Source organism: Monodon monoceros, unplaced genomic scaffold (genome assembly GCF_005190385.1).
Source record: "Monodon monoceros isolate NGI ecotype Baffin Bay Population unplaced genomic scaffold, NGI_Narwhal_1 Super_Scaffold_11, whole genome shotgun sequence".
Classification (NCBI taxonomy): Eukaryota; Metazoa; Chordata; class Mammalia; order Artiodactyla; family Monodontidae; genus Monodon; species Monodon monoceros.
The window spans coordinates 77,640,349-77,665,992 of record NW_021703767.1 but is presented as its reverse complement, the minus strand read 5'-3'; the positions used below and the strand labels follow the sequence as shown (position 1 = coordinate 77,665,992).

Here is a 25,644-nt window from a genome sequence, read left to right as displayed (position 1 = left end):
AAAATGTGTCAATAAAAACATAATATAACTAAGAAAGAGACGAAAAATGTGTTACAAATAGGATATATTATAAACAGTACTTTTTATATTAACTATTAACATGTACAGTATATAAAGAACTTATATAGCAATGAACAGATAAATGAATAAAATACATGTCCAGGTAAATCAAATGAGAGGACAAATACTTAATAATAATTTGTGAAAAGTTGATTTTTGCTGGTAATCAAAGGAATACAAATTAAAACAACAGTGGTGCACCATTTTGTACATAATATATCAGGCATATGAATGAGTTTAAGATGTTATTTCTCATTGCTGAGATGTTCATGGTAAAACTATAAACTTTTATGAACTGTTAGGAATAATGAAGGTACCAGAAAAGTCTCCTAGAAAAACAATTTTAAACCTTCTCATATCCTTTGATGGCAGAGTTAACCCACTTCTGGGAATTTATCCTATGGATACAGTTCAGTAGAAAGAAAAATGCTTAATGCATTCATTTGGGCACAAAAAAACAAAAATAAATAAAACAAATGTTCAACAGCAGGAAAAGAATTAACTTATTTATTGTACATCAATTATAGATGTAGCTAAAAATAATTTTGAAAGCTGTAAAGATATAGAAATTGCTTATGCTATCCCAAATAAAAATCAATAAATAAAAATAGAAATCTATATATATAGAGGTACTACTTCTACAAAAGGGATGTCTTCATATGAAGAATGTTTAAAAGACAACATGGGAGACTTCCCTGGTGACACAGTGGTTAAGAATCCACCTGCCAACTAAAAGCTGGTTCTTTGAGAAGATAAACAAAATTGATAAACCACTACCCAGACTCATCAAGAAAAAAAGGGAGAAGACTCAAATCAACAGAATTAGAAATGAAAAAGGAGAAGTAACAACTGACACTGCAGAAATACAAAGGTTCATGAGAGATTACTACAAGCAACTATATACCAATAAAATGGACAACCTGGAAGAAATGTACATATTCTTAGAAAAGCACAATGTTCCAAGACTGAACCAGGAAGATAGAAAATATAAACAGACCAATCACAAGCACTGAAATTGAAACTGTGATTAAAAATCTTCCAACCAACAAAAGCCCAGGACCAGATGGCTTCACAGGAAAATTCTATCAAACATTTAGAGAAGAGCTAACACCTATCCTTCTCAAACTCTTCCAAAATATAGCAGAGGGAGGAATACTCCTAAACTCATTCTACGAGGTCACCATCACCCTGATATCAAAACCAGACAAAGATGTCACAAAGAAAGAAAACTACAGGCCAGTATCACTGATGAACATAGATGCAAAAATCCTCAACAAAACACTAGCAAACAGAATCCAACAGCACATTAAAAGGATCATACACCATGATCAAGTGGGGTTTATCCCAGGAATGCAAGGATTCTTCAATATACATAAATCAATCAATGTGATACACAATATTAACAAACTGAAAAATAAAAAACATATGATAATCACAATAGATGCAGAAAAAGTTTTTAACAAAATTCAGCACTCATTTATGATAAAAACCCTCCAGAAAGTAGGCATAGAGGGAACTTACCTCAGCATAATAAAGGCCATATATGACAAACCCACAGGCAACATTGCTCTCAATGGTGAAAAATGAAACCATTTCCACTAAGATCAGGAAGAAGACAAGGTTGCCCACTCTCACCACTATTATGCAACATAGTTTTGGAAGTTTCAGCCACAGCAGTCAGAGAAGAAAAAGAAACAAAAGGAATCCAAATTGGAAAAGAAGAAGTAAAACTGTGACTGTTTGCAGATGACATGATACTATACATAGAGAATCCTAAAGATGCTACCAGAAAACTACTAGAGCTAAACAATGAATTTGGTAAAGTAGCAGGATACAAAATTAATGCACAGAAATCTCTTGCATTCCTATACACTAAGGATGAAAAATCTGAAAGAGAAATTAAGGAAATATCCTGCCTTACCATTGCAACAAAAAGAATAAAATACCTAGGAATAAACCTACCTTAGGAGATAAAAGACCTGTATGCAGAAAACTATAAGACACTGATGAAAGAAATTAAAGATGATACAAACAGATGGAGAGATATACCATGTTCTTGGATTGGAAGAATCAACATTGTGAAAATGACTCTACTACCCAAAGCAATCTACAGATTCAATGCAATCCCTATCAAACTACCACTGGCATTTTTCACAAAACTAGAACAAAAAATTCCACAATTTGCATGGAAACACAAAAGACCCTGAATAGCCAAAGCAAACTTGAGAAAGAAAAATGGAGCTGGAGGAATCAGGCTTCCTGACTTCAGACTATATATACTACAAAGCTACAGTAATCAAGACAGTATGGTACTGGCACAAAAACAGAAATATAGATGAATGGAACAGGATAGAAAGCCCAGAGATAAACCCACGCACATATGGTCACCTTATCTTTGATTAAAGGAGACAAAAATATACAATGGAGAAAAGACTACCTCTTCAATAAGTGGTGCTGGGAAAACTGGACAGCTACATGTAAAAGAATGAAATTAGAACACTTCCTAACACCATACACAAAAATAAACTCAAAATGGATTAAAGACCTAAATGTAAGGCCAGACACTATAAAACTCTTAGAGGAAAACATAGGCAGAAGACTCTATGATATCAATCACAGCAAGATCCTTTTTGACCCACCTCCTAGAGAAATGGAAATAAAAACAAAAATAAACAAATGGGACCTAATGAACCTTAAAAGCTTTTGCACAGCAAAGGAAACCATAAACAAGATGAAAACACAACCCTCAGAATGGGAGAAAATATTTGCAAACGAAGCAACTGACAAAGGATTAATCTCCCAAATATACAAGCAGCTCATGCAGCTCAATATCATAAAAACAAACAACCCAATCCAAAAATGGGCAGAAGACCTAAATAGACATTTCTCCAAAGAAGATGTACAGATTGCCAACAAACACATGAAAGGGTGCTAAACATCACTAATCATTAGAGAAATGCAAATCAAAAGTCCAATGAGGTATCACCTCACACCAGTCAGAATGGCCATCATCAAAAAGTCTACAAGCAATAAATGCTGGACAGAGTGTGGAGAAAAGGGAACCCTCTTGCACTGTTGGTTTGAATTAAATTGATAGAGCCACTATGGGGAACAGTATGGAGGTTCCTTAAAAAACCAAAACTAGAACTACCATATGACCCAGCAATCTCATTACTGGGCATATACCCTGAGGAAACCATAATTCAAAAAGAGACATGTACCACAACGTTCATTGCAGCAGTATTTACAATAGCCAGGACATGGAAGCAACCTAAGTGTCCATTGATAGACGAATGGATAAAGAAGATGTGGCGCAAATATACAGTGGAATATTACTCAACCATAAAAAGAAACAAAACTGAGCTATTTGTAGTGAGGTGGATGGACTTAGAGTCTGTCTGTCCTACAGAGTGAAGTACGTCAGAAAGAGAAAAACAAATACCATATGCTAACACATATATATGGAATCTAAAAAAAAAAAAAATTGGTTCTGAAGAACCTAGGGGCAGGACAGGAATAAAGACACAGATGTAGAGAGTGGACTTGAGGACATGAGGAGGGGGAAGGGTAAGCTGGGACGAAGTGAGAGAGTGGCATGGACATATATACTCTACCAAATGTAAAATGGATAGCTCATGGGAAGCAGCCACATAGAACAGGGAGATCAGTTCGGTGCTTTGTGTCCACCTAGAGGGGTGGGATAGGGAGGGTAGGAGGGAGACACAAGAGGGAGGAGATATGGGGATATATGTATATGTATAGCTGATTCACTTTGTTATACAGCAGAAACTAACACACCATTGTAAAGCAATTATACTCCAATAAAGATGTTAAAAAAAAAAAAAAAAAGAATCCACCTGCCAGTGCAGGGGACATAGGTTCGATCCTTGGGCCATGAAGATCCCACATGCTGCAGAGCACCTAAGTCCATGTGCCACAACTACTGAGACTGCACTCTAGAGCCCATGAGTCACAACTACTGAGCCCACATGCCACAACTACTGAGCTCACGCTCTGCAGCTACTTAAACCCACATGCTCTAGGGCTCGTGTGTCGCAACAACTGAGCCTGTGTGCTGTAACTACTGAAGTCTGCATGCCTAGAGCCCATGTTCCACAACAAGAGAAGCCACCTCAATGAGAAGCACACGCACCGCAATGAAGAAAAGCCCCCGCTCGCCACAACTAGAGAAAGCCAGAAAGCCCGCGCAGAGCAAGATCCAACGCAACCCAAAAAAATAAGAAAAAACAAGACAACATGGACATGTGGAGAAAAGTAGTCAGCATGATAGGTAGTACGATTGTGACTGATTCTGTTCTTTTGAAGTCTTTTTATTGTTTAAAATGTTTCAGAGAAATGTTTAAAAGAAAATACAAAATGTTGTATACAGAAATTAGGTAATAAAACAATCCTGAGGCAAACATCACATTCAAAAAATTTCTTTCCTATCCAAGTATATTTGCTTTTGACTTTAGCTCTCAGTGACATGGAAATCTGTTAAAGTCTTTTACAGTTCATCACATATACAGGGTAAACACCCCCTCCCTCCAGTGTTTGTTTACAAAAGGCAGGGGATTATAATCTTCAACAAAAGGGGCTGGGGAATACAATCATAAATAAGAAGTCCACCGAATAGTTCCTTTATAGACCTTTTCCTCTCTCCTCTTTGTTCTTACCGGCTCAGTGTATGAAAATCCCAGACCCTCTGCAGCTGATTTTATTAGTTCTGATTCCAGTTTATGATGCTTCACAAACATCGCCAAATCCTACAGAAAAAAAAAAAAAAGAAAATGTATATTTAAATAACAGGTAAAAGGTATGATTAATGTTCAAGTGGAAATAATTTTCTTTAGACAGTAACAAATGAGCTAAAAAAATATTCACAGCTGCAGAAAATGTCTCTATCTCTGTAGATTTTCCCAAGCTAGCACATAGGCGAAAAACACGCTTTTAGCATTACTAATTAAAGTTGCAAAGAACTGAGTCCTAGAACCTTTACTAAATTGTTAGCTATCCTTAAGAGAAGTGTTATATTTTTACCAACTCTCCCCAGAGCACTGAGCAGAATAATGAGTTTCTTCTCAGAACATGGGTCTCACCTCTCTGGCCTGGATAGATGCTGGGTCAGTGCTGTCATCCAACAGACTCTCATAGTAATCAACATTGTCTCTGACATCCTCGTCATCCGGATGGAGTAGAAGATAGGCCTTGGCACACTCCAAGGCTTTCACATATTCGCCAACTGAAAAACCCAGGAGTTGCGGCATTAGAGTCAGCCTAGGTTGGTCTACAAAATTTTTAAAAGATATGTCAACATGTCCATGAGAGTCAGCATGAAATGATCGGTAAGAGGGAAGATGCTACCTCTGTATAGCACAGGGAACCCTACTCAATACTCTGTAATAACCAATATGGGGAAAGAACCTGAAAAAGAATGGATATATGTATATGTATAACTGAATCACTTTGCTTTACACCTGAAACTAACACAACATTGTCAATCAACTGTACTACAATATGAAATAAAAATTAAAAGGAAAGAGGGAAGATGCCGTGAGGCTGAGTAGAAGCAGCAGAAATAGTTGCAGATGAAAGGAAGGACAGGATTTCAGGTATTCCAAAGGTACTAACTTCGGTCTGCTATGCTGCTAGATGTCTTCAACAAATTATCAAAAGCTCCACCTGAAGATATTTGCTGGCAACTTACATTATTTAATACAGAGTAGAATTTTTGAAGTTAATTCTGATTTTTGTACTGAATTTGAAAACATGATATCTAAGACCAATTTCAGCAATCCAAATTCTATTAATTGCTTTTAAACATAAGATGCTCACTCTTTCTTTCTCAATGAGACAAATGGAAATTAAAACTTTATTGAGATATCAATTTTCACGTAATGATTTGGGAATATTTAAAATTTGATAATATATTCTGTTGCTGTGCAATGAAAAGTGTCCTCCGTGTGGAGAAAAAATCGGCAACATCTGTCAAAATTACAAACAAATAAACCATTTGATGCAGCAACTGTACTTCTAGAAATTTATCCTATAGATATTTACATGCAAATGTAAATGACATACAGGAAATATTATTCATTTGATCATTGATTGTAATAGTAAAATATTACCAACAACACAATGCTCATCAGTAAGGAGACACATTAAATAAATTATAGTATGGTGATATCTAGATATAAAGAAAAATTAATGAGGAAGATCTTTATGTACTGAAACAACTAGATTGAGCCATATAAAACTTCCCAAATTTGACCATTTTTGACCAAGCAAAAGGGAAGTTCATAGGTCCAACATATTAAAAGAAATCTGATATGTATCATTAAGTGAAGAAAACAATGTGAGGAAGAGTGTAAATAATGTGCTATCTTCTATGTGTAAGAGGATAAAATAATTCAGAGACAGTGTGTGTGTGTGTGTGTGTGTGTGTGTGTGTTGTTTCTGTATAAAATTTTGGAAGGGTAAATAAGAAACTGTGGGTTGTGGGGAAAAGAAAGAGAGAGGTTTTTAAATATTTAGTCTTTAAACCTGTGAGTATATTATCTTTTCAAATTAAGTTGAAAAATTAAATTTAAAAATCACATAAAATATCAATCTAGTATAACTTTCAGGGCATTGTCACAACATTTGCCCACTTGTGGTTTCACCGTCTGCTCTTGTTCTGAGCTGTAGTGATGTGAGGTGAGACAGAAAATGCATACATACCCATAGCTTGATTACAACTGAGGAAGGTGGAGGACTAACCCACAAAAATTCGGTGTCTCTTGTGATGAGCCACACCCCTTCCCCCCAAAGTTTTTCACAGATAATCCACGCTTTACCTCGATAGTAGGCAAACTGCAGGTAGTCATAATGTAGGGGAAGAAAGTTCTCGATTGGTGAGAGGCGGCCAGGGCGGGTGGCAAGTTCCCTCACGCATTCATGCTGACAAACCAGCACCTGCACATAGTGATCTGAAAAACAAGAGCCAAGAAGTGGGTTCCTCTCATCTGCTCAACGTCCAGACTTCAAAGTGAGAACCACGGTTACGCAGGGCATCTCACCTCACCACACACTCTTAGAGAGATATCATTATCATCCTCATTCATGACCAGAAATCCTTTTCACAAAGAAAGTAAGTGACTCGCCAAGGCTTCCTAACCAGTGATCACTAGACTAATTACTAGTAGATTCTAAATGTATGGCACTCTTTCCTTCCGTGTATTCTTTTTCTACATCTCCTGAAAGTGACATAGGCCATCTCATCCCACCCATGCCCAGCTGAGTAGAGTACTTTACTTAACAACTTGGGGGTCTCTTTTTGGACTTTAGATGGCCTGAAGTGTCCTGGAGTCAGGATGGGAAGTTCAGATCCCAGTTATGTTAAGGACCGGTTGAGAGAAAGGAACTGCCACGTACGTGGGGAGTTCACACAGAGAAGTGAAGCCACAATGCTCTTTTTCCTTGTTAATATTTTCAAGCCACTTTTACCAAAGGGGAAATAAAAACAACATTCCTTTACATCCATTGATCAGGAACCTATTCTACCCAGTTACAAATTAGTCTATCACCTGGACACTATAAATCCTAATACTGTAGGGACTGGTAAAATAGAAGAAGAATGAAAGCTAAAGAATTTGAAGAAGCATTTTGCCTCTTTTTCTTTGTTCCCCTTTCTTTGTTCCCATTCTTCTCACTTGCAAACAGGCGAGGATCCTGAAGTGCAGGGGTTTTCATGCTCCTTTTAGCTCTGGGTTCTATCTCATACAAGCATGAGCAGAGGAAACACAAGTGGCTAATGTCCCAGAAAGAAAACGCTTCTTACATTTTGCCCCGACTCTGATTTCTACAATGAAGATAGAGGCAGTCTTTTCCATTAAGAGAATAGTCCATTCATGCTTGTGCAGAGCAAGTTCTCCTGAGAATAATGATAAAACCACCCGACTTCATGACTGTACAGTCTAATCCACAACTGCCTCCTTTCAAAAGGCTTTCTATTATGCAGAGTCTGGCTTGTATCTAGATGACCTTGAAGAGGGACCCCCAAAACACAACAGAAAGGAAATATCTGCTTCCTGGTGTGTAGGGAAATGTGCTAGTTCTCTTAAAACCTGGCTAACTCAATCTAATATAGTACAGCTAATAGGATCACTATCATCCATTGGTTCTTAATTTCAGTTGGAAGACATGAGGAGAAGAATGGGTTATGTTTATTTGATTAGCATGTTATAAACAAATAGCTAGCTATTTTATTTCTTAAGAAAACAACAAACAACTCTCAAGCATTTCTCCTAGTTTCGCTGGCCATTTGCTTTCCTTTTTACCTTTTAATATACACTCTTAATTCCAAAACCCAAGCAAAAGGAAAAGGTGGGAAACACACCCAACAGGAATCCATAATCTGAATGAAAGTATTTTTCAAAGTAAGATATTAATAGCAGCAAAATAAGAGTGACAAAATGATATCCTTTAGGGCTTCAGTGAGCATGGCTGGTAATAAATAACTGCATTCAAAAGCCATTTGTAGTTTTCTCCAATTGGTAACGTTCTTCCAAGTCTAAAAGTAAAAAACTCTGGCTTTCTAAATACACTCTGTATTTTAAAAGCCAGTTTTACTCCTAATCGAGAATAGTTTTGAACCAGGCAGGAATTTACATAGTTAGAGTAATGATATCCCTTTTTATTAGTTGTATTCCTTGCCTCCTTTCTATAGCAAATGTTACTGTGAAATGATTATGTTTTAATAGGTTTGAGATTCAAGACACTCGCATGGGAATACTTTTAAAGATTTCCATCTCATTATGAACTGGATATGCTTCAGATTCCTGAGAAGACTTACCATATTCCAGCAACATATAATATTTGATTAAACTTGAGGGACTATGAATTTTTTATCACTTTTCTTTATTGGAAGTGGGGTGATGGTGGTGGTAGCTGTGTTAGTAGCCTGAGTTAGGAGACTTCTAATCTTTTCCAGCAACCAACAGGCTGTGGTGACCTCAGAAAATTGCAAAATGTTAATTTGTGGGAATTTGTCAGTCAATTCTCTTAAACCAGATCTAGGACATTTGCCAAAGCTGTTCAGTGGCCATTGGTAGAGGTAGGTGTAGAGATGAATGTGGGAATGAAAGCAGGGAACCTATCCTTAAAAAAACTACAAGATAGTAAACTGTAATAAAGGAAAAGCCTGCCCATTCTCAAATAAAAGATTAAGTTAAAGAAATATTCAGCAATTGAAATGTGAAGCACACATAAAAGTGACATTCAAATGAGCAGTGTTTACAAAAATGCAAGTAAATGGCTCCGGTAGAGGCCCAACAAAATAAAACCTTATGGGAAAAAAATCCCCAATAATGCTGTATTGATTTTAAGTGAATTGAGTTGAACTTGGGTAATTGAATGTGTAGCAAATAAGTCACTTGACAAATAATATATTTACAATAGCCAAGGTATGGAAGCAGCCTAAGTGCCCATCAATAGATGAATGTATAAAGAAGATGTGATATATGTGCACACACAATGGAACAGTACTCAGCCCTCATCCATAAAAAAGAATGAAATCTTGTTACTTGTGACAACATGGATGGACCTAGAAGGTATTATGCTAATAAGTCAGAAAGAGGAAGAAAAATACTATATGGTTTCACTTATATGTGCAATCTAAAGACAAAACAAAACAAAACAGAACAAATGCACAAACATAACAAAACAGAGACAGAGTTATAGATACAGAGAACAAATGGGCCAGAGGGGTAGGTGGTGGGGGAGGAAAAAAATAGGTGAGGGAGCTTAAGACATACAAACTTCCAGTTTCAAAATAAATAAGTCATGGCTATGAAATGTACAGCATGGGGAATATAGTCAATAACTATGTAATACCTTTGTATGGTGACATATTTTAACTAGACTTATCGTGGTGATCAGTTTGAAATGTATAGAAATATATATATTTCTAAAATGTAAAAAAAAAAGGCTAAAAGAAGGCACATTGATTTTCAGTTTACTTCTTAGTCTAAATTTTGATACATATTTCCTAATTACCCCTCTAAAAAACCTCAACACAAACTTGCACAAGGCTCTTAGATAACCTCATCCACCAGAGGGCAGACGGCAGAAGCAAGAAGAACTACAATCCTGCAGCCTGTGGAAGAAAAACCACATTCACAGAAAGATAGACAAGATGAAAAGGCAGAGGGCTATGTACCAGATGAAGGGACAAGATAAAACCCCATAAAGACAACTAAATGAAGTGGAGATAGGCAATCTTCCAGAAAAACAATTCAGAATAATGATAGTGAAGATGATCCAGGGCCTCAGAAAAACAATGGAGGCAAAGATCGAGTAGATGCAAGAAATGTTTAACAAAGACCTAGAAGAATTAAAGAACAAACAAACAGAGGTGAACAATACAATAACTAAAATGAAAAATACACTAGAAGGAATCAATAGCAGAATAATTGAGACAGAAGAATGGATAAGTGACCTGGAAGACAGAATGGTGGAATTCACTGCTGCGGAACAGAATAAAGAATAAAGAATAAAATGAAATGAAGACAGCCTAAGAGACCTCTGGGACAACATTAAATGCAACAACATTTGCATTATAGGGGTCCCAGAAGCAGAAGAGAGAGAGAGAAAGGACCTGAGAAAATATTAGAAGAGATTATAGTCGAAAACTTCCCTAACATGGGAAAGGAAATAGCCACCCAAGTCCAGGAAGCGCAGAGAGTCCCATACAGGTTAAACCCAAGGAGAAACATGCGGAGACACATAGTAATCAAACTGGTAAAAATTAAAGACAAAGAAAAATTATTGAAAGCAGCAAGGGAAAAATGACAAATAACATACAAGGAAACTCCCATAAGGCTAACAGCTGATTTCTCAGCGGAAACTCTACAAGCCAGAAGGGAGTGACATGACATATTTAAAGTGATGAAAGGGAAGGACCTACAACCAAGATTACTCTACCCAGCAAGGATCTCATTCATTTTCAATGGAGAAATCAGAAGCTTTACAGACAAGCAAAAGCTAAGAGAATTCAGCACCACCAAACCAGCTCTACAACAAATGCTAAAGGAACTTCTCTAAGTGGGAAACACAAGAGAAGAAAAGGACCTACAAAAACAAACCCAAAACAATTAAGAAAATAGTCATAGGAACATACATATCGATAATTACCTTAAACATGAATGGATTAAATGCTCCAACCAAAAGACACAGGCTCACTGAATGGATATAAAAACAAGACCCCTATATATGCTGTCTACAAGAGACCCACTTCAGACCTAGGGACACATACAGACTGAAAGTGAGGGGATGGAAAAAGATATTCCATGCAAATGGAAATCAAAAGAAAGCTGGAGTAGCAATACTCATATAAGATAAAATAGACTTTAAAATAAAGAATGTTACAAGAACCAAGGAAGGACACTACATAATGATCAAGGGATCAATCCAAGAAGAAGATATAACGATTATAAATATATACGCACCCACCATAGGAGCACCTCAATACATAAGGCAACTGCTAACAGCTATAAAAGAGGAAATTGACAGTAACACAATAATAGTGGGGGACTTTAAAACCTCACTTACACCAATGGACAGATCATCCAGACAGAAAATTAATAAGGAAACACAAGCTTTAAAAGACAAAATAGACCAGATAGATTTAATTGATATTTATAGGACATTCCATCCAAAAACAGCAGATTCTTCTCAAGTGTGCACGGGACATTCTACAGGATAGATCACATCTTGGGTCACAAATCAAACCTCAGTAAATTTAAGAAAATTGAAATCATATCAAACATCTTTTCTGACCACAATGCTATGATATTAGAAATTAATTAAAGGGGAAAAATGTAAAAAACACAAACACATGGAGGATAAACAATACGTTACTAAATAACCAAGAGATCACTGAAGAAATCAAAGAGGAAATCAAAAAATACCTAGAGACAAATGACAATGAAATCACGACGATCCAAAACCTACGGGCCGCAGCAAAAGCAGTTCTAAGAGGGAAGTTTATCGCAATACAATCCTACCTCAAGAAACAACAAACATCTCAAATAACCAATCTAACCTTACACCTAAGGGAACTAGAGAAAGAAGAACAAACAAAACCCAAAGTTAGTAGAAGGAAAGAAATCATAAACATCAGAGCAGAAATAAATGAAATAGAAACAAAGAAAACAGTAGCAAAGATCAATAAAACTAAAAGTTGGATCTTTGAGAAGATAAACAAAATTGATAAACCACTAGCCAGACTCATCAAGAAAAGTAGGGAGAGAACTCAAATCAATAAAATTAGAAATGAAAGAGGAGAAGTTACAATAGACACCGCAGAAATACAAAGCATCCTAAGAGACTACTACAAGCAACTCTATGCCAATAAAATGGACAACCTGGAAGAAATGGAAAAATTCTTAGAAAGGTATAACCTTCCAAGACTGAACCAGGAAGAAATAGAAAATATGAACTGAACAATCACAAGTAATGAAATTGAAACTGTGATCAAAAATCTTCCAACAAACAAAAGTCCAGGACCAGAATTCTATCAAACATTTAGAGAAGAGCTAACACCCATCCTTCTCAAACTCTTCCAAAAAATTGCAGAGGAAGGAGCACTCCCAATCACATTCTATGAGGCCACCATCACCCTGATACCAAAACCAGGCAAAGATACTATAAAAAAAAGAAAATTACAGACCAATATCACTGATGAATATAGATGCAAAAATCCTCAACAAAATACTGTCAAACAGAATCCAACAGCACATTAAAAGCATCATACACCATGATCAAGTGGGATTTATCCCAGGGATGCAAGGATTCTTTAGTATATGCAAATCAATCAATGTGATACACCATATTAACAAATTGAAAAAGAAAAACCATACGATCATCTCAATAGATGCAGGAAAAGCTTTTGACAAAATTCAACACCCATTTATGATAAAAACTCTCCAGAAAGTGGACATACGGGGAAACTACCTCAACATAATAAAGGCCATATATGACAAACCCACAGCAAACATCATTCTCAATGGTGAAAAATTAAAAGCATTTCCTCTAAGATCAGGAACAAGGCAAGGATGTCCACTCTCACCACTATTATTCAATATAGTTTTGGAAGTCTTAGCCACGGCAATCAGAGAAGAAAAAGAAATAAACTGAATACAAATTGGAAAAGAAGAAGTAAAACTGTCACTGCCTGCAGATGACATGATACTATACATAGAGAATCCTAAAGATGCCACCAGAAAACTAATAGAGCTAATCAATGAATTTGGTAACGTTGCAGGATACAAAATTAATGCACAGAAATCTCTTGCATTCCAATACACTAATGATGAAAAATCTGAAAGAGAAATTAAGGAAACACTCCCATTTACCACTGCAACCAAAAGAATAATATACCTAGGAATAAACCTACCTAGGGAGACAAAAGACCTGTAGGCAGGAAACTGTAAGACACTGATGAAAGAAATTAAAGATGATACAAACAGATGGAGAGATAAATCATGTTCTTGGATTGGAGAATCAATATTGTGAAAATGACTATACTACCCAAAGCAATCTACAGATTCAATGTAATCCCTATCAAATTACCAATGGCATTTTTTACAGAACTAGAACAAAAAATCTTAAAATTTGTATGGAGACACAAAAGACCCCGAATAGCCAAAGTGGTCTTGAGGGAAAAAAAATGAGCTGGAGGAATCAGACTCCCTGACTTCAGACAATACTACAAAGCTACAGTAATCAAGACAATATGGTACTGGCACAAAAACAGAAATATAGACCAATGGAACAGGATAGAAAGCCCAGAGATAAACCCATGCACCCATGGTCAACTAATCTATGACAAAGGAGGGAAGGATGTACAATGGAGAAAAAACAGTCTCTTCAATAAGTGGTGCTGGGAAAACTGGACAGCTACATGTAAAAGAATAAAATTAGAACACTTCCTAACACCATTCACAAAAATAAACTCAAAATGGATTAGAGACCTAAATGTAAGACTGGACACTATAAAACTCTTAGAGGAAAACATAGGAAGAACAGTCTTTGACATAAATCACAGCAAGATCTTTTTTGATCCACTTCTTAGAGATCCACTTCTTAGAGTAAAAACAAAAATAAACAAATGGGACCTAATGAAACTTAAAAGCTTTTGCTCAGCAAAGGAAACTACAAACACGATGAAAAGACAACCCTCAGAATGGGAGGAAATATTTGCAAACAAATCAACGGATAAAGGATTAATCTCCAAAATATATAAACAGCTCATGCAGCTCAATATTAAAAAAACACACAACCCAATCCAAAAACAGGCAGAAGACCTAAATAGACATTTCTCCAAAGAAGACATACAGATGGCCAAGAAGCACAGGAAAAGTTGCTCAACGTCACTAATTATTAGAGAAATGCAAATCAAAACTACAATGAGGTATCACCTCACACCAGTTAGAATGGGCATCACCAGAAAATCTACAAACAACAGATGCTGGAGAGGGTGTGGAGAAAAGGGAACCCTCTTTCACTGTTGGTGGGAATATAAATTGATACAGCCACTTTGGAGAACAGTATGGAGGTTCCTTAAAAAACTATAAATAGAATTACCATATGACCCAGCAATCTCACTACTGGGCATATACCAAGAGAAAACCATAATTCAAAAAGACACATGCATCCCAATGTTCACTGCAGCACTATTTACAATAGCCAGGACATGGAAGCAGCCTAAACGCCCATCAATAGACAAATGGATAAAGAAGATGTGGTACATATATACAATGGAATATTACTCAGCCTTAAAAAGGAATGAAATTAGTTTATTTGTAGAGACGTGGATGGATCTAGAGACTGTCATTCAGAGTGAAGTAAGTCAGAAAGAGAAAAACAAATATTGTATATTAACGCATATATGTGGAACCTAGAAAAATGGTACAGGTGAACCGGTTTGCAGGGCAGAAATTGAGACACAGATGTAGAGAACAAATGTATGGGCACCAAGGGGGGAACATGGCAGAAGGGGGTGGTGGTGTGTTGAATTGGGAGACTGAGATTTACATATATACACTAATATGTATAAAATGTATAACTAATAAGAACGTGCTGTATAAAAAAATAAATAAAATAAAATTCAAAAAAACCTCAACAATTTAAGACCTATATTTTCACAAATATAGAGTATTAGTAACCTTTTAATCTCTGCAATGTGATTGATGGATATGTCATCTCCTTCCTTCCTTCCTTCCCTCATCTTTTCTTCTTTCCACCCATTCATTTAACAGATATTCACTAAGCACCTGCTATTTGCCAGTCACCATAAGTAGGCACTGAGGATTAAGCACTTAACAAGATAGGGCAATAGCCAAGTGAGAGAAGACAACATTTTCAAGTCTGTAAGTGGAAATGAGCCTGGCGTATCTTAGGAATTAAAATAAGTACAGCGGGAATGGATTAAAGAGATAGAAAAAGAGAGAGGATGAAAATGAACACTAGTACGCAGTCATGAAAGTCCTTGTTAAAGGTTTTGGGTTTTATTTCAAGTGCAATGGAAGCCAGTGGCGGGGCAGGGGGTGATTCAGCACATCTGTGAGCAGACTTTCTGTTTTTTGGAAAACTGTTCTGTCTGCCTACAGAGTAAAACCTGATCAGAACATGAGGACCAGCAAGGAGACTATCACAGTGAATTAGTTAAAATATAGTGTTGATTTGAACCAGGGTGGTAGCAAAAGGAGTGGAGGGAACCAGGAAATCTCAAATGCTATTAGGAAGTAGCATCTTTCAAAGTTTGGTAACAAGTCGGAGGGGAATAAGCATTGAAGGAAATGTTGGATTGAAAGATAACTTCTAGGGATTTGGTTTGAGCTACTAGGTGAGTGATGCTTTTTATGAAGACAGAAAACATTGGAAGTTGGGGAAAGAAAACTGACTTCATTAATTTGCATTTCTATGAGTATATGAGAAGTTGAACATTGTTTTTCATGTTTTATAACTTGGAATACAATATGCGCTCAACAAATATGTGTTAAACATTTATTATTTAATAAATAACCTTTGCCCATTTTTCAACTGTGTAGATCTTCAAAGTATGGGCTCTAGAGTGAGAAAAACCTAGGTTTGATTCCCAGTTTCACCTTAATCCCATTTCTTAATCTTTCTGAGGTCTAAATTCCTCATTTAAAAGGGGAGAAGAGGGTGAATAACAATACCTACAAGGAGTTGTTTATAGGATTAAAAGAGCTATAGCTATATAAAATGCTCTGTATATTTTAACTGTTAAATAAATTTTGCTTATTTTTATTACTACCAATAAATAAGAAATGGATTACCAGTACTACTAATAATTCACAGTCTGTGTTTAAGTATTAATGATATTAACTGTTTTCCTGTAAACATTTTGCAACTTTTTCCACTTGCTATTATAAATCAATTTGATTAAAGTAGCTTTTATATTTATAAATCTTATGTAAAATCTATCTTTTTCTTAAAATTTCTTGTCTTTCATCATGCTAAGAAGAGCTTTCCTACTGTTATACAAATATTCCCTTGCATTTTCTTCTAAAAGTTCTATTTTTACTCATATTATTAATATAATAGAATTTATTTCGTGTATTTTTTCATATGCAGCAGAGAACTCAGTCCCCACCATACATGGTTAACTAGTCAACCTCCCCAATTAATGTATAATGGACTTTACCTACTATTTTAAATAGTGGTATATTAAATTCCCGTATGTAACAAAATATTCATTTAAGTAATAGAAGAAGACTATACAAAGATATTCACTACTACATTATTAACCATAATAAAAAACTGCAACTTCCTTAGTATTCATCAGTAAAGGACTGGTCAAATAAATTACGCTTTCCCCATATAATGCAATAAGGCAGATCTACATGTACTTACATGAGAAGTCCACAATATATTGTTAAGCATAAAATAAAACAAAAACAAAACATATACTGAAAATCAATATTTACAGTGTTGTCTTATTTTTATAAAAATGAAATAATAATTATAAATAAATACCTAAATATTTGTGTATGTATCTGAAAAAGCTTGGAAGCATAGTCACCAAAATTTAAGCTAGGAAAGTAATCCACGGGAGAGAGGATGGGATACGTATATGAGACTTTTTTTACAATTATACTTTTTACAATATATATGTCTACATTATTGGAATAGTTTTACAGATGGCATGTAGTATTTCTATAATCAGGAAATCAAGGGAAAAAATAAACTTTACCTGCAATGGCTTCATAGAGACCAGCTTTATACCCTAAGTACTCATACTCCTCAAATCTCTGAGGCCCCTCACACAGGGCTCTGCACTCTGTATCTTCATTGAAATATTCTCTTAAAGCTTGTTCAAAGTACTTGATAGCTAGTTCAAAGTCATCTGCCTCATAATGTTTAACTCCTTCACTGTAACTCTCCTGTAAAGAAACAAAGAAAAATTTTTTTTCAAAGAGCACCCGAGGGGCACTTGAATGGCAAAATGCAGGCAGACTCTGGATCACTTAGGTAGGTGGGTGTGGGACTCTTGAGCTGTGGACGATAAAGAAGGATCGCACTGGGAGATAAAGGGAAACTTCCCTGGCTTCAACTAATTGTAAATGAGAAGGGACTGACTGAGTAAGCCTACTGCTGTGGCATCAATCAATTTCATTTTCTTCCTGAGCTCACTCAAGACTATATTTTCTAACCCTTTTAAATGCAGGTAGGGCCATGCAACAAAGTGCAGGAAGATGGATGTGGATGGACGTGACCCTCAATTCCAGGCCTGGTTCAAATATATATTTTTTGTGTGTGTATACTGCAATTTTACTTCAATTGCATAAACAAAGTTAGTGTGTAAGAAATTTAAATGAAACAGTATGGTAAAATTATCAGAGAACCAAAAAATCTAAAAAGGAAGTACACCTAAAACATGAGAATTCAACATTCATTAATGTTTCATCTTCAGTTTTGATTGACACTTGATGCTTGCAAATTTTGAAACAAACTTTGAGATCATGATGACTATTTTGAATAGATTTCAGCAACAACACTAAGATTTGTGCATTCAGTTGGTTTGCAGTTGACTTGTTAGCCATGTACATAATGTATAGTACAGATTTGTCACAGATCAGATCACAGCGTTGAAGGAAAGAAGTACCTTCCTGTAATTAGAAAGGATCCCCTAAACTGAACTCAGCTTAAGACATCCAATGTACAAGAGCACGGAGACCATCATAACAATGTGGCTCCAGGGAACATAGTTCATTTTTTTAAAAAATAAAAGGAAAAAAGACTTTCATCTAAAATCTTCCTCTCTTAGCCTTTTCTTCAGTCCTCTTGGAGGCCACACATTGAGACTGGTGATGTATCCAATTGAAAAAGATGCCCTTTCAACACACTGTGAATTTCAAGTAAGATTTCATTTAAAGGAATAGTTATGTAGCTTAAAAAAATCAAAATTTGTAAAGTACAGGTACCGTGGAAAAAGCCACTGGACTAGTTGCTGGGAAACCATGGTGTGACCCTGAGCAATTCACATGGGCTTCAATTCCAGTGGGTAAAATTGAAGTGCTGGAGTGGGTGCTGAGGCTCAGAGAGGGTTACAGACATTTACGTCACATCTTACTTTTCACCATATCATACTGATTTTCTAAGTTAATTTTCTTTTACTTTCAATTTTTCAACCCTGAATTACAATACTTTATCTTGGGAACTCTGAAAGTGTAAAAATGACACTGTATTGGACGTTGGAAATCAATGTGAGATATCCATTCATAGGAATTTGCTTTGAGTCCATTGAAAGTTAGGAGCACTAAGTTCCTCATGGTTAGGACAGGGTCCCCAAAGCTCACCAGGTGTGGTTTGGCATCCCGATCTACCAGCAGGAGGTCTTCAACACCCGCCATCGTTCTGTAATTCTTGATGTTCTGCTGCATTTCCATGTGCTCAGGGTTGGCCATGAAAAATGTGTGTGCTGCTTCCACTGCCTTTTCCAGCTGGTTAAGCTATAAAGAGAAAAAAAGAGGATCAAATGAAGGCAAATATTTCTAAACTGGGTTCAGTAGCAGTCCAAGGTCTCACAGACAGAAAGTGTCAGGGCTGAGTTTTAGTTCACATTCACTCCAACCAGCCTCCACACTAAAGGGCAAGAGGTTAATAAACAGTGCTCCTAAAATGATATGTGGGTATTTTGGCATTGGTGAAAATGGATGAATGTGCTTTGTTCCAAGTTCGTTTTCTTCTCCCTCTTTTCTAAGCCATATGTGTTTTCTGGGAAATTGAATCTACATGCTTCTGTTTGTCTTACGATTGATCAAAATTAAAATCTGCCAATGCTGTGCCACCTCTAATTCACATTTTCAATATTTTTGTCTTTTATTTTCTCTTCTTTTCTTTTTGTTCCTTTTGCCGTTAATCCTGACAATGGAAGAATAAACTGTGACTTTCTGAAGGATGAGATTAGGGATACCTCCCACTCCTCCAAATCTGTTTTCAGGCTTTAGAATGTGAAGAACACAAGGTTATAGGGAATAAATTTTTCCAATCCAGAAGAGATGCTAAATACAGCACACAAAACGTTATACCACATTCCTTTGATTGAGAAATTGATTCCAAACTTACAAGTTGGATTCTCATTAATATAAAAGGAAGGATTTTTAATAAACTACAAAGACACTATAACTCTCCTCTTAAACCACTTAATAAGCTGCTCTCCATGTAACGTGCAATGATGCATTTTTTGGTAACAAAATGTAATTAAATTTACTTGATTTAATACATTTTGCCCTATGCTTTATTCACGGAGAATGTCTATAGATAGAACCTTTTGCCTCATTTCAGAAAAGTGAATATTCACACTAGTACTAGTCATTTTCATGGTGAAATCCAAATTATGCTTGGTCTATTTTGAAGTATAAAGAAATGAAACTCACTGTTACTGAACAAATAAATATAAAATCATGGAAGGCATATAAGATTCACCTGAGTAGGCTTTTGATAGTCTGGCCACTCAAGTATTAGTAAGAAATAGAAAGTAGTAGTAGGTTCCTGAGTTCCCAGTCACTGCCTTCTCATGATATATAAAGAACCGTATCCCTTACTACAGAAAACATAAACTGCCCTATTTTAAGATCTGATATCCTTAACCTTGTCTAATAATAGTAAAGCCTTCTCCTTTTTTTTTTTTTTTTTTTTTTTTTTTTGTGGTACGCGGACCTCTCACTGTTGTGGCCTCTCCCGTTGTGGAGCACAGGCTCCGGATGCATGTGGGATCTTCCCGGACCGGGGCACGAACCCGTGTCCCCTGCATCGGCAGGCAGATTCTCAACCACTGCACCACCAGGGAAGCCCTCCTTTTCTTTTTAATTTGCATATTCTTCGCTACTGGCCTTCCTTCCATTAAATCTTGCCTGAAATCAGCTTTCCTTGCCACTTTTACCTTTGTTCTCGATTCTGCGGTTTCAGAATTATTTTTGCTGTCAAAATCATTCATTTTGAATTCCTGGTTTCTTTCTTAAATTTCCTCAATTTCTCACACACCAACACAGACAAATATGAGTTGTATGGATGTCTACATAGTGACAAGCATATAGCTATAGAGGAAAATGAATAGGTCCTAAATCGGGTATGTGTCTACACTTACTGACCAAGTGAACCTGGAAAAAGTCATTTAAACACTTGTGTCTTGGTTCTCCATTAAGAAACCGCCATACCACCACCTACTACATAGGATTTTGGAATGATTTAATTGTGTATTATATATAAATGTGCTTCAGAAATCACTAAAACTCTAAAAAAAAAAACTGGATACAATTTATATAAGATCTATTCATTTCAAGGATGTGAATATACTCTCATTAATGCTGGGTATGTATAGTCTACAACTCCCATAGACACATAATTTATGAGGATATAGTGAGGTACTTGTGGTTGGTGGAAACGGCCTCCAGTTAAGGGCCAAACTATAAGTTCTGAACACAAAAGGTTAGTACTGACACGCTCTAGTTTTATAACACCAGCCATTAACATTGAACGAAAATAGATAAATTTTTATAAATTTTGCACTTTCCTACCTTCATGTTTTGCTCAGACTGTTCCACTGACCTAGAGATCCTCTGACACTTGGATTTTCTTGTTGGAAATCTAACATATCCTATAAGGCCAAGCTTAAATCCTGCCTTCTCTAAGAAATTTTTTCTCAACCCTAAAGCTACAGTCAAGCACTGCAATATCATCATACCCCTGTTCTTCTACTGGCACTTATCATACTCTGTCATATGTGGCACCTACCTAAGTACATTTGTTACTCCTAGTAGAACTTTCCGAGGATAGGGACCACATGACTTATTTATTTTTTTGTTTTCCATCTACTTTACATATAGATGATGTCTATGATATGTCTAGGAAAAGAGAAAAAATAAATTCTAAGAAGCAAACATTTACACACAAATCAAAAGGTATATTACATGTGAGTGTGCTTCATAAGCTATAATGGACTAGAAGGATGTAAGTTTAATAACAACATCTCTGAAGTCATCATTCACACGGAGAGCTTCCAATACTGATTATCACTGATGAATGTGATTCAGTGGCTCTTGGAAACTGTTAGCCAACACTGATAAATTGGTTCCTTCTCTTAAATTTGACCACATTGGTTTTTTGCTTATTTGGTGCTTTCCCCATTTATAACCCAGTATTAAACATAATACCATGTTCCCAATATAAATATAAAGAAGATTCCATGACTTAAGGTTAATCCATAAAACTTATTCATGAACTGGCTTTTAAATTATTGTGAACCAGTTCAGGAAACTAGAATTACCTGCCAGAGATTATATATAAAACAGGCCATGATTTTAACTGGAAGCCTGATATCTTTGTAGTTCATTTTTGAAATTAGATACACACATCTGAAGTGGTAGGAAAAGTCCAGGTGAACATGTGTGTGCTACATATAAGCCTGTACTATTAGATGGAGATTATTATAAGGCCGTATAAGTACTAGGTTTCAGCTAAGGAAGGATCTACCTGCTACTCCATTGAAACAAACAAGAAGCTAACTGCCTTTAAAGGCTTCAAACTGGATTTCCTTTAAGACCAGACCAAATTAAAACATACCACAGGAGAAGGTAACTCTAATGTGAGGGTAACTCTATGCATTAGAAAAGTAAATTGTAAAATAAAGAACAACTGAGGAAAGGGGAATGATTCAACAAGATGGTATCATGCTTTGGGGGAGCTTGCTGCTCTACTGAGATATGAGAAATAACTGGTAAGAAATGCCTTCAACAAGCACTGGTTCACTTCATCTCAGGCTGTGAAGAACTAAGGCAAAAATTTTCTCCTGACAGCCATGCTGCATGAAAAAAGGCTGATTAAATCAACACCCTGCTGATGTTTGGAAGTTACTCAGTCAACTGGTGAGTGAACCAGACTCTACTGACACACAAATGGTTTTCCATAATGAATAATAAAGGAGCATTTCAAAAATGCTTAAAAACTGTCAATAGCTATCCACTGACCACAGAGGTGATTCCAGAAACTATGTACCACGACATTCAGGAAACTGTAGGATTTGGCCCCTGCCCTATCTTTCTAGCATAACTTCCTCCTATTTACCACTATGCAAACTTTTCCCAGGAAAGTTCTAGAAAAACTTCTAGAAGTTTTATAATTTACCAACCCCCATTCAGGAAAACACAGGCTCAGTACTCCAGCCATACCAAATTCTTTATTTCACTCATTCATTTATTCAACAAATATTTATTTTGCATTAAATCCATGCCAGGCACTGTGAAAGTCTGAAAGTCGATGAGAATAACTACATGGCCAAAACAGACAAAAACCCTGCTTTCCAGATGTTTACAGTCTCATCCAAGAGGACAGACCTCAAGTAAATCAATCATTAATGAAAATAAGTTTAGATTGCACTAAGTGCTATGAAGAAATAAATGAACAAACAATACAGTAAGAGCTCGCTGGGCTGGGTGAAAGCAGGACTCCTTTAGATAAATTAGTCAAGTAAGGTCTCTGCAATGTGATTTTTGAGCTGAGACTTAAACGTTGAAAAGCCAGTCATGAACAGAAGAGGAGAAAGAGTGTTCCAGGCAAAAGAAAGTCAAGCAAAAAGGCCCTGAAATGGAAAAAGCTTGACATGTTTTAAAAGCAGAGTAGAAACTAAGAAGAGAGATTTGAGAAGTTGGATAACAGATCACTTGTACGCTACAGTAAAGAGTTTGAACATTATTCTAAGTGCAAGAGGAAACGATTAAAGAATTTTAAATACCTGATACATATTTTCAAATGATAATTCAGACTGCTATGTGGAGAACAGATCTTTGGTAGCAGGCAGGAGAACACTGCAGTAATCCAGGTCAGAGGTAATGCTTTCACATCGCAAAATAAAAATGGGACAGCATAGGTTTGCCCCCTCTTTTTCACCCCTCCCTCTTCCATTCCTTTGTCTTCCTTTCCATTTTTGCCCATCCTTGCCATAGCAAAATTTCTCAATTCCGAAGGCAGACGCATAGCCCAAAAGGAAACAATTCTAAAATTTCCAAAATTATTTTAGGAAAGATATACAAGTTCCCTCTCTTGTGAATTAGCATAAATAGGAAGCTCAAATATTTTGAGTGTGAGTTTAGAACAGCTTGTAAGACATGTGCAAGAAAGGAAAGGGACTAATTCTAAAACACATTAAAACATGTAAAGAACACTGCGTCCATATGGGAACATATGTATATGTATAACTGATTCACTTTGTTATAAAGCAGAAACTAACACACCATTGTAAAGCAATTATACTCCAATAAAGATGTTAAAAAAAAAAGAACACTGCGTCCTTTTGTAAGAGAATATTTAAGATCACATTCCATTTTCTGAAGCCTTTTATACAACCAGTATAAAACATCAAGCCTGAAATAAGTAATTTCCATTCTTGTACTCAAACGACTTTTTCAATAAGGAAAGGAATTCTTTCTCTACTTTCCCCACCCTAACTTTGGGAATTCATCCAATATCATGCATTTTAGTTTGATGCAGTGCTATATTTTTTGCCTTGGCTCTTTACTTAAATTTCACAATATAGCAACTTTAGAGAATTTTTAACCCCATATGAAGTTTCTTACCAACTGCCAAACATGTAAATAGACAGTGAAGACATCCTGTTTCTAAGCCACAGCAGAATTTTTAAGCTCTGATTAGTAGCATAATCACACTAGATGCAGGGGGAAGGAAGTCATCAGATTACAGCATGTACATCATCCTGAACACTAAAAATTCATGGGCTAAAAACTTTCTTTTATGAAGCGGGAGGTTTTTTTTTATTAGTGGTGATACCCAACATTTTTGTAGATACTTCAGCTCTTGCTAATGTCTCCAAATTTACCTCAAATTTTTGTCAACCTAATTTTCCTTCACAGAACCACATCGTTAAATAAATAAATAAACTTCAAATAACTGAGCAACATATTAAAAGAATACTGTTGGGAATTTCCTGGCAGTCCAGTGGTTAGGACTCCGTGCTTTCACTGCCAGTGGTTAGGACTCCGTGCTTTCACTGCCAAGGGCCCAGGTTCAATCTCTGTTTGGGGAATTAAGAGCCCGCAAGCCATGGCACGGCCAAAAAAAAAAAGAGAATACTGTTAAAATAAAGACCCATCCAATTTTGAAACAAAATTTGGAAGCAGTTTGCTTGAACTACTGAATTAAACTAAATCCTACAAATTACCGCGTTCCAAATGTAATGACCAGGATTTTTCATGAGAATTCAATCTTAGGAAATTCCTAAACATTTCCATATAATGGAGTCAGATTTTTAGAGAGTCCAAAAATAGCTATATGAAAAATAACTTTTCCTTCTTATGCCATAATTTCTGGCGATGTTACCATCCTTATTTTGTTAATATAACTTGCAAAAAGCCCCATATATTGAGGTCTTTTCATAATTCAGTTATAGTAAATAATTGGTTGATTTTCCTGATTAATTTATAAAATTAATTTCACCAGACATCGAGGACTACATGATAGACTGTGTTGTCCTTTTTGTCTTGACTACAAGGAAGCTCAGAACTAAACTGTATTTTCATTTACTGTTAACTGTATCAGGCTGGTTTATAGTATATCAAAGTGAAGCTAGTATATTTCCATTTTTTTCTTTGAGTTATTTTTGTGTTTGCTCCCATTTCAAAAATCTAATTATACAAATAATTGCTTTCACAAGGTAACTCAAAGTTCTTTTGGATACAGAAAAGGTGCAATTTACTCAAAAGATAAACCTCCGTAGTAAAGGAAATTTCTAGTAATTAAGTTCTTTCCTGCATGGCAAGGGAGAAAATTTAGAATTTTTTATCTTTAAAGAACACATAGGGCTTCCCTGGTGGCACAGTGGTTGAGAGTCCGCCTGCCAATGCAGGGGACGTGGGTTCGTGCCCCGGTCCGGTAAGATCCCACATGCCGCGGAGCGGCTGGGCCCGTGAGCCATGGCCACTGAGCCTGCGCGTCCGGAGCCTGTGCTCCGCAACGCGAGAGGCCACAACAGTGAGAGGCCCGCGTACCGCAAAAAAAAAAAAA

The 25,644-nt window shown here is 36.2% G+C and overlaps 1 protein-coding gene across 6 annotated transcripts in view; it reads right to left on the bottom strand.

Annotated features, from left to right (window-relative positions):
- Positions 1 to 25,644, bottom strand: part of P3H2 (prolyl 3-hydroxylase 2) — a 179,821-nt gene that overhangs the window by 46,678 nt on the left and 107,499 nt on the right. For 5 of the 6 annotated variants that reach the window (XR_003792390.1, XR_003792389.1, XR_003792391.1 and 2 more), the window contains exons 2-6: positions 18,927 to 19,079; positions 17,321 to 17,510; positions 6,897 to 7,028; positions 5,160 to 5,302; positions 4,737 to 4,826 (exon numbers count right to left, since the gene is read on the bottom strand). Coding sequence is in view for 1 of the 6 variants with exons in the window: in XM_029214888.1 (XP_029070721.1) it covers positions 4,737 to 4,826; positions 5,160 to 5,302; positions 6,897 to 7,028; positions 17,321 to 17,510; positions 18,927 to 19,079 (708 nt within the window). In the remaining 5 variants the exon portion in view is untranslated. Of the gene's footprint in view, positions 1 to 4,736; positions 4,827 to 5,159; positions 5,303 to 6,896; positions 7,029 to 17,320; positions 17,511 to 18,926; positions 19,080 to 21,363; positions 21,395 to 25,644 lie in introns of those variants that run through there. The other variant, XR_003792393.1, reaches the window with a different exon arrangement.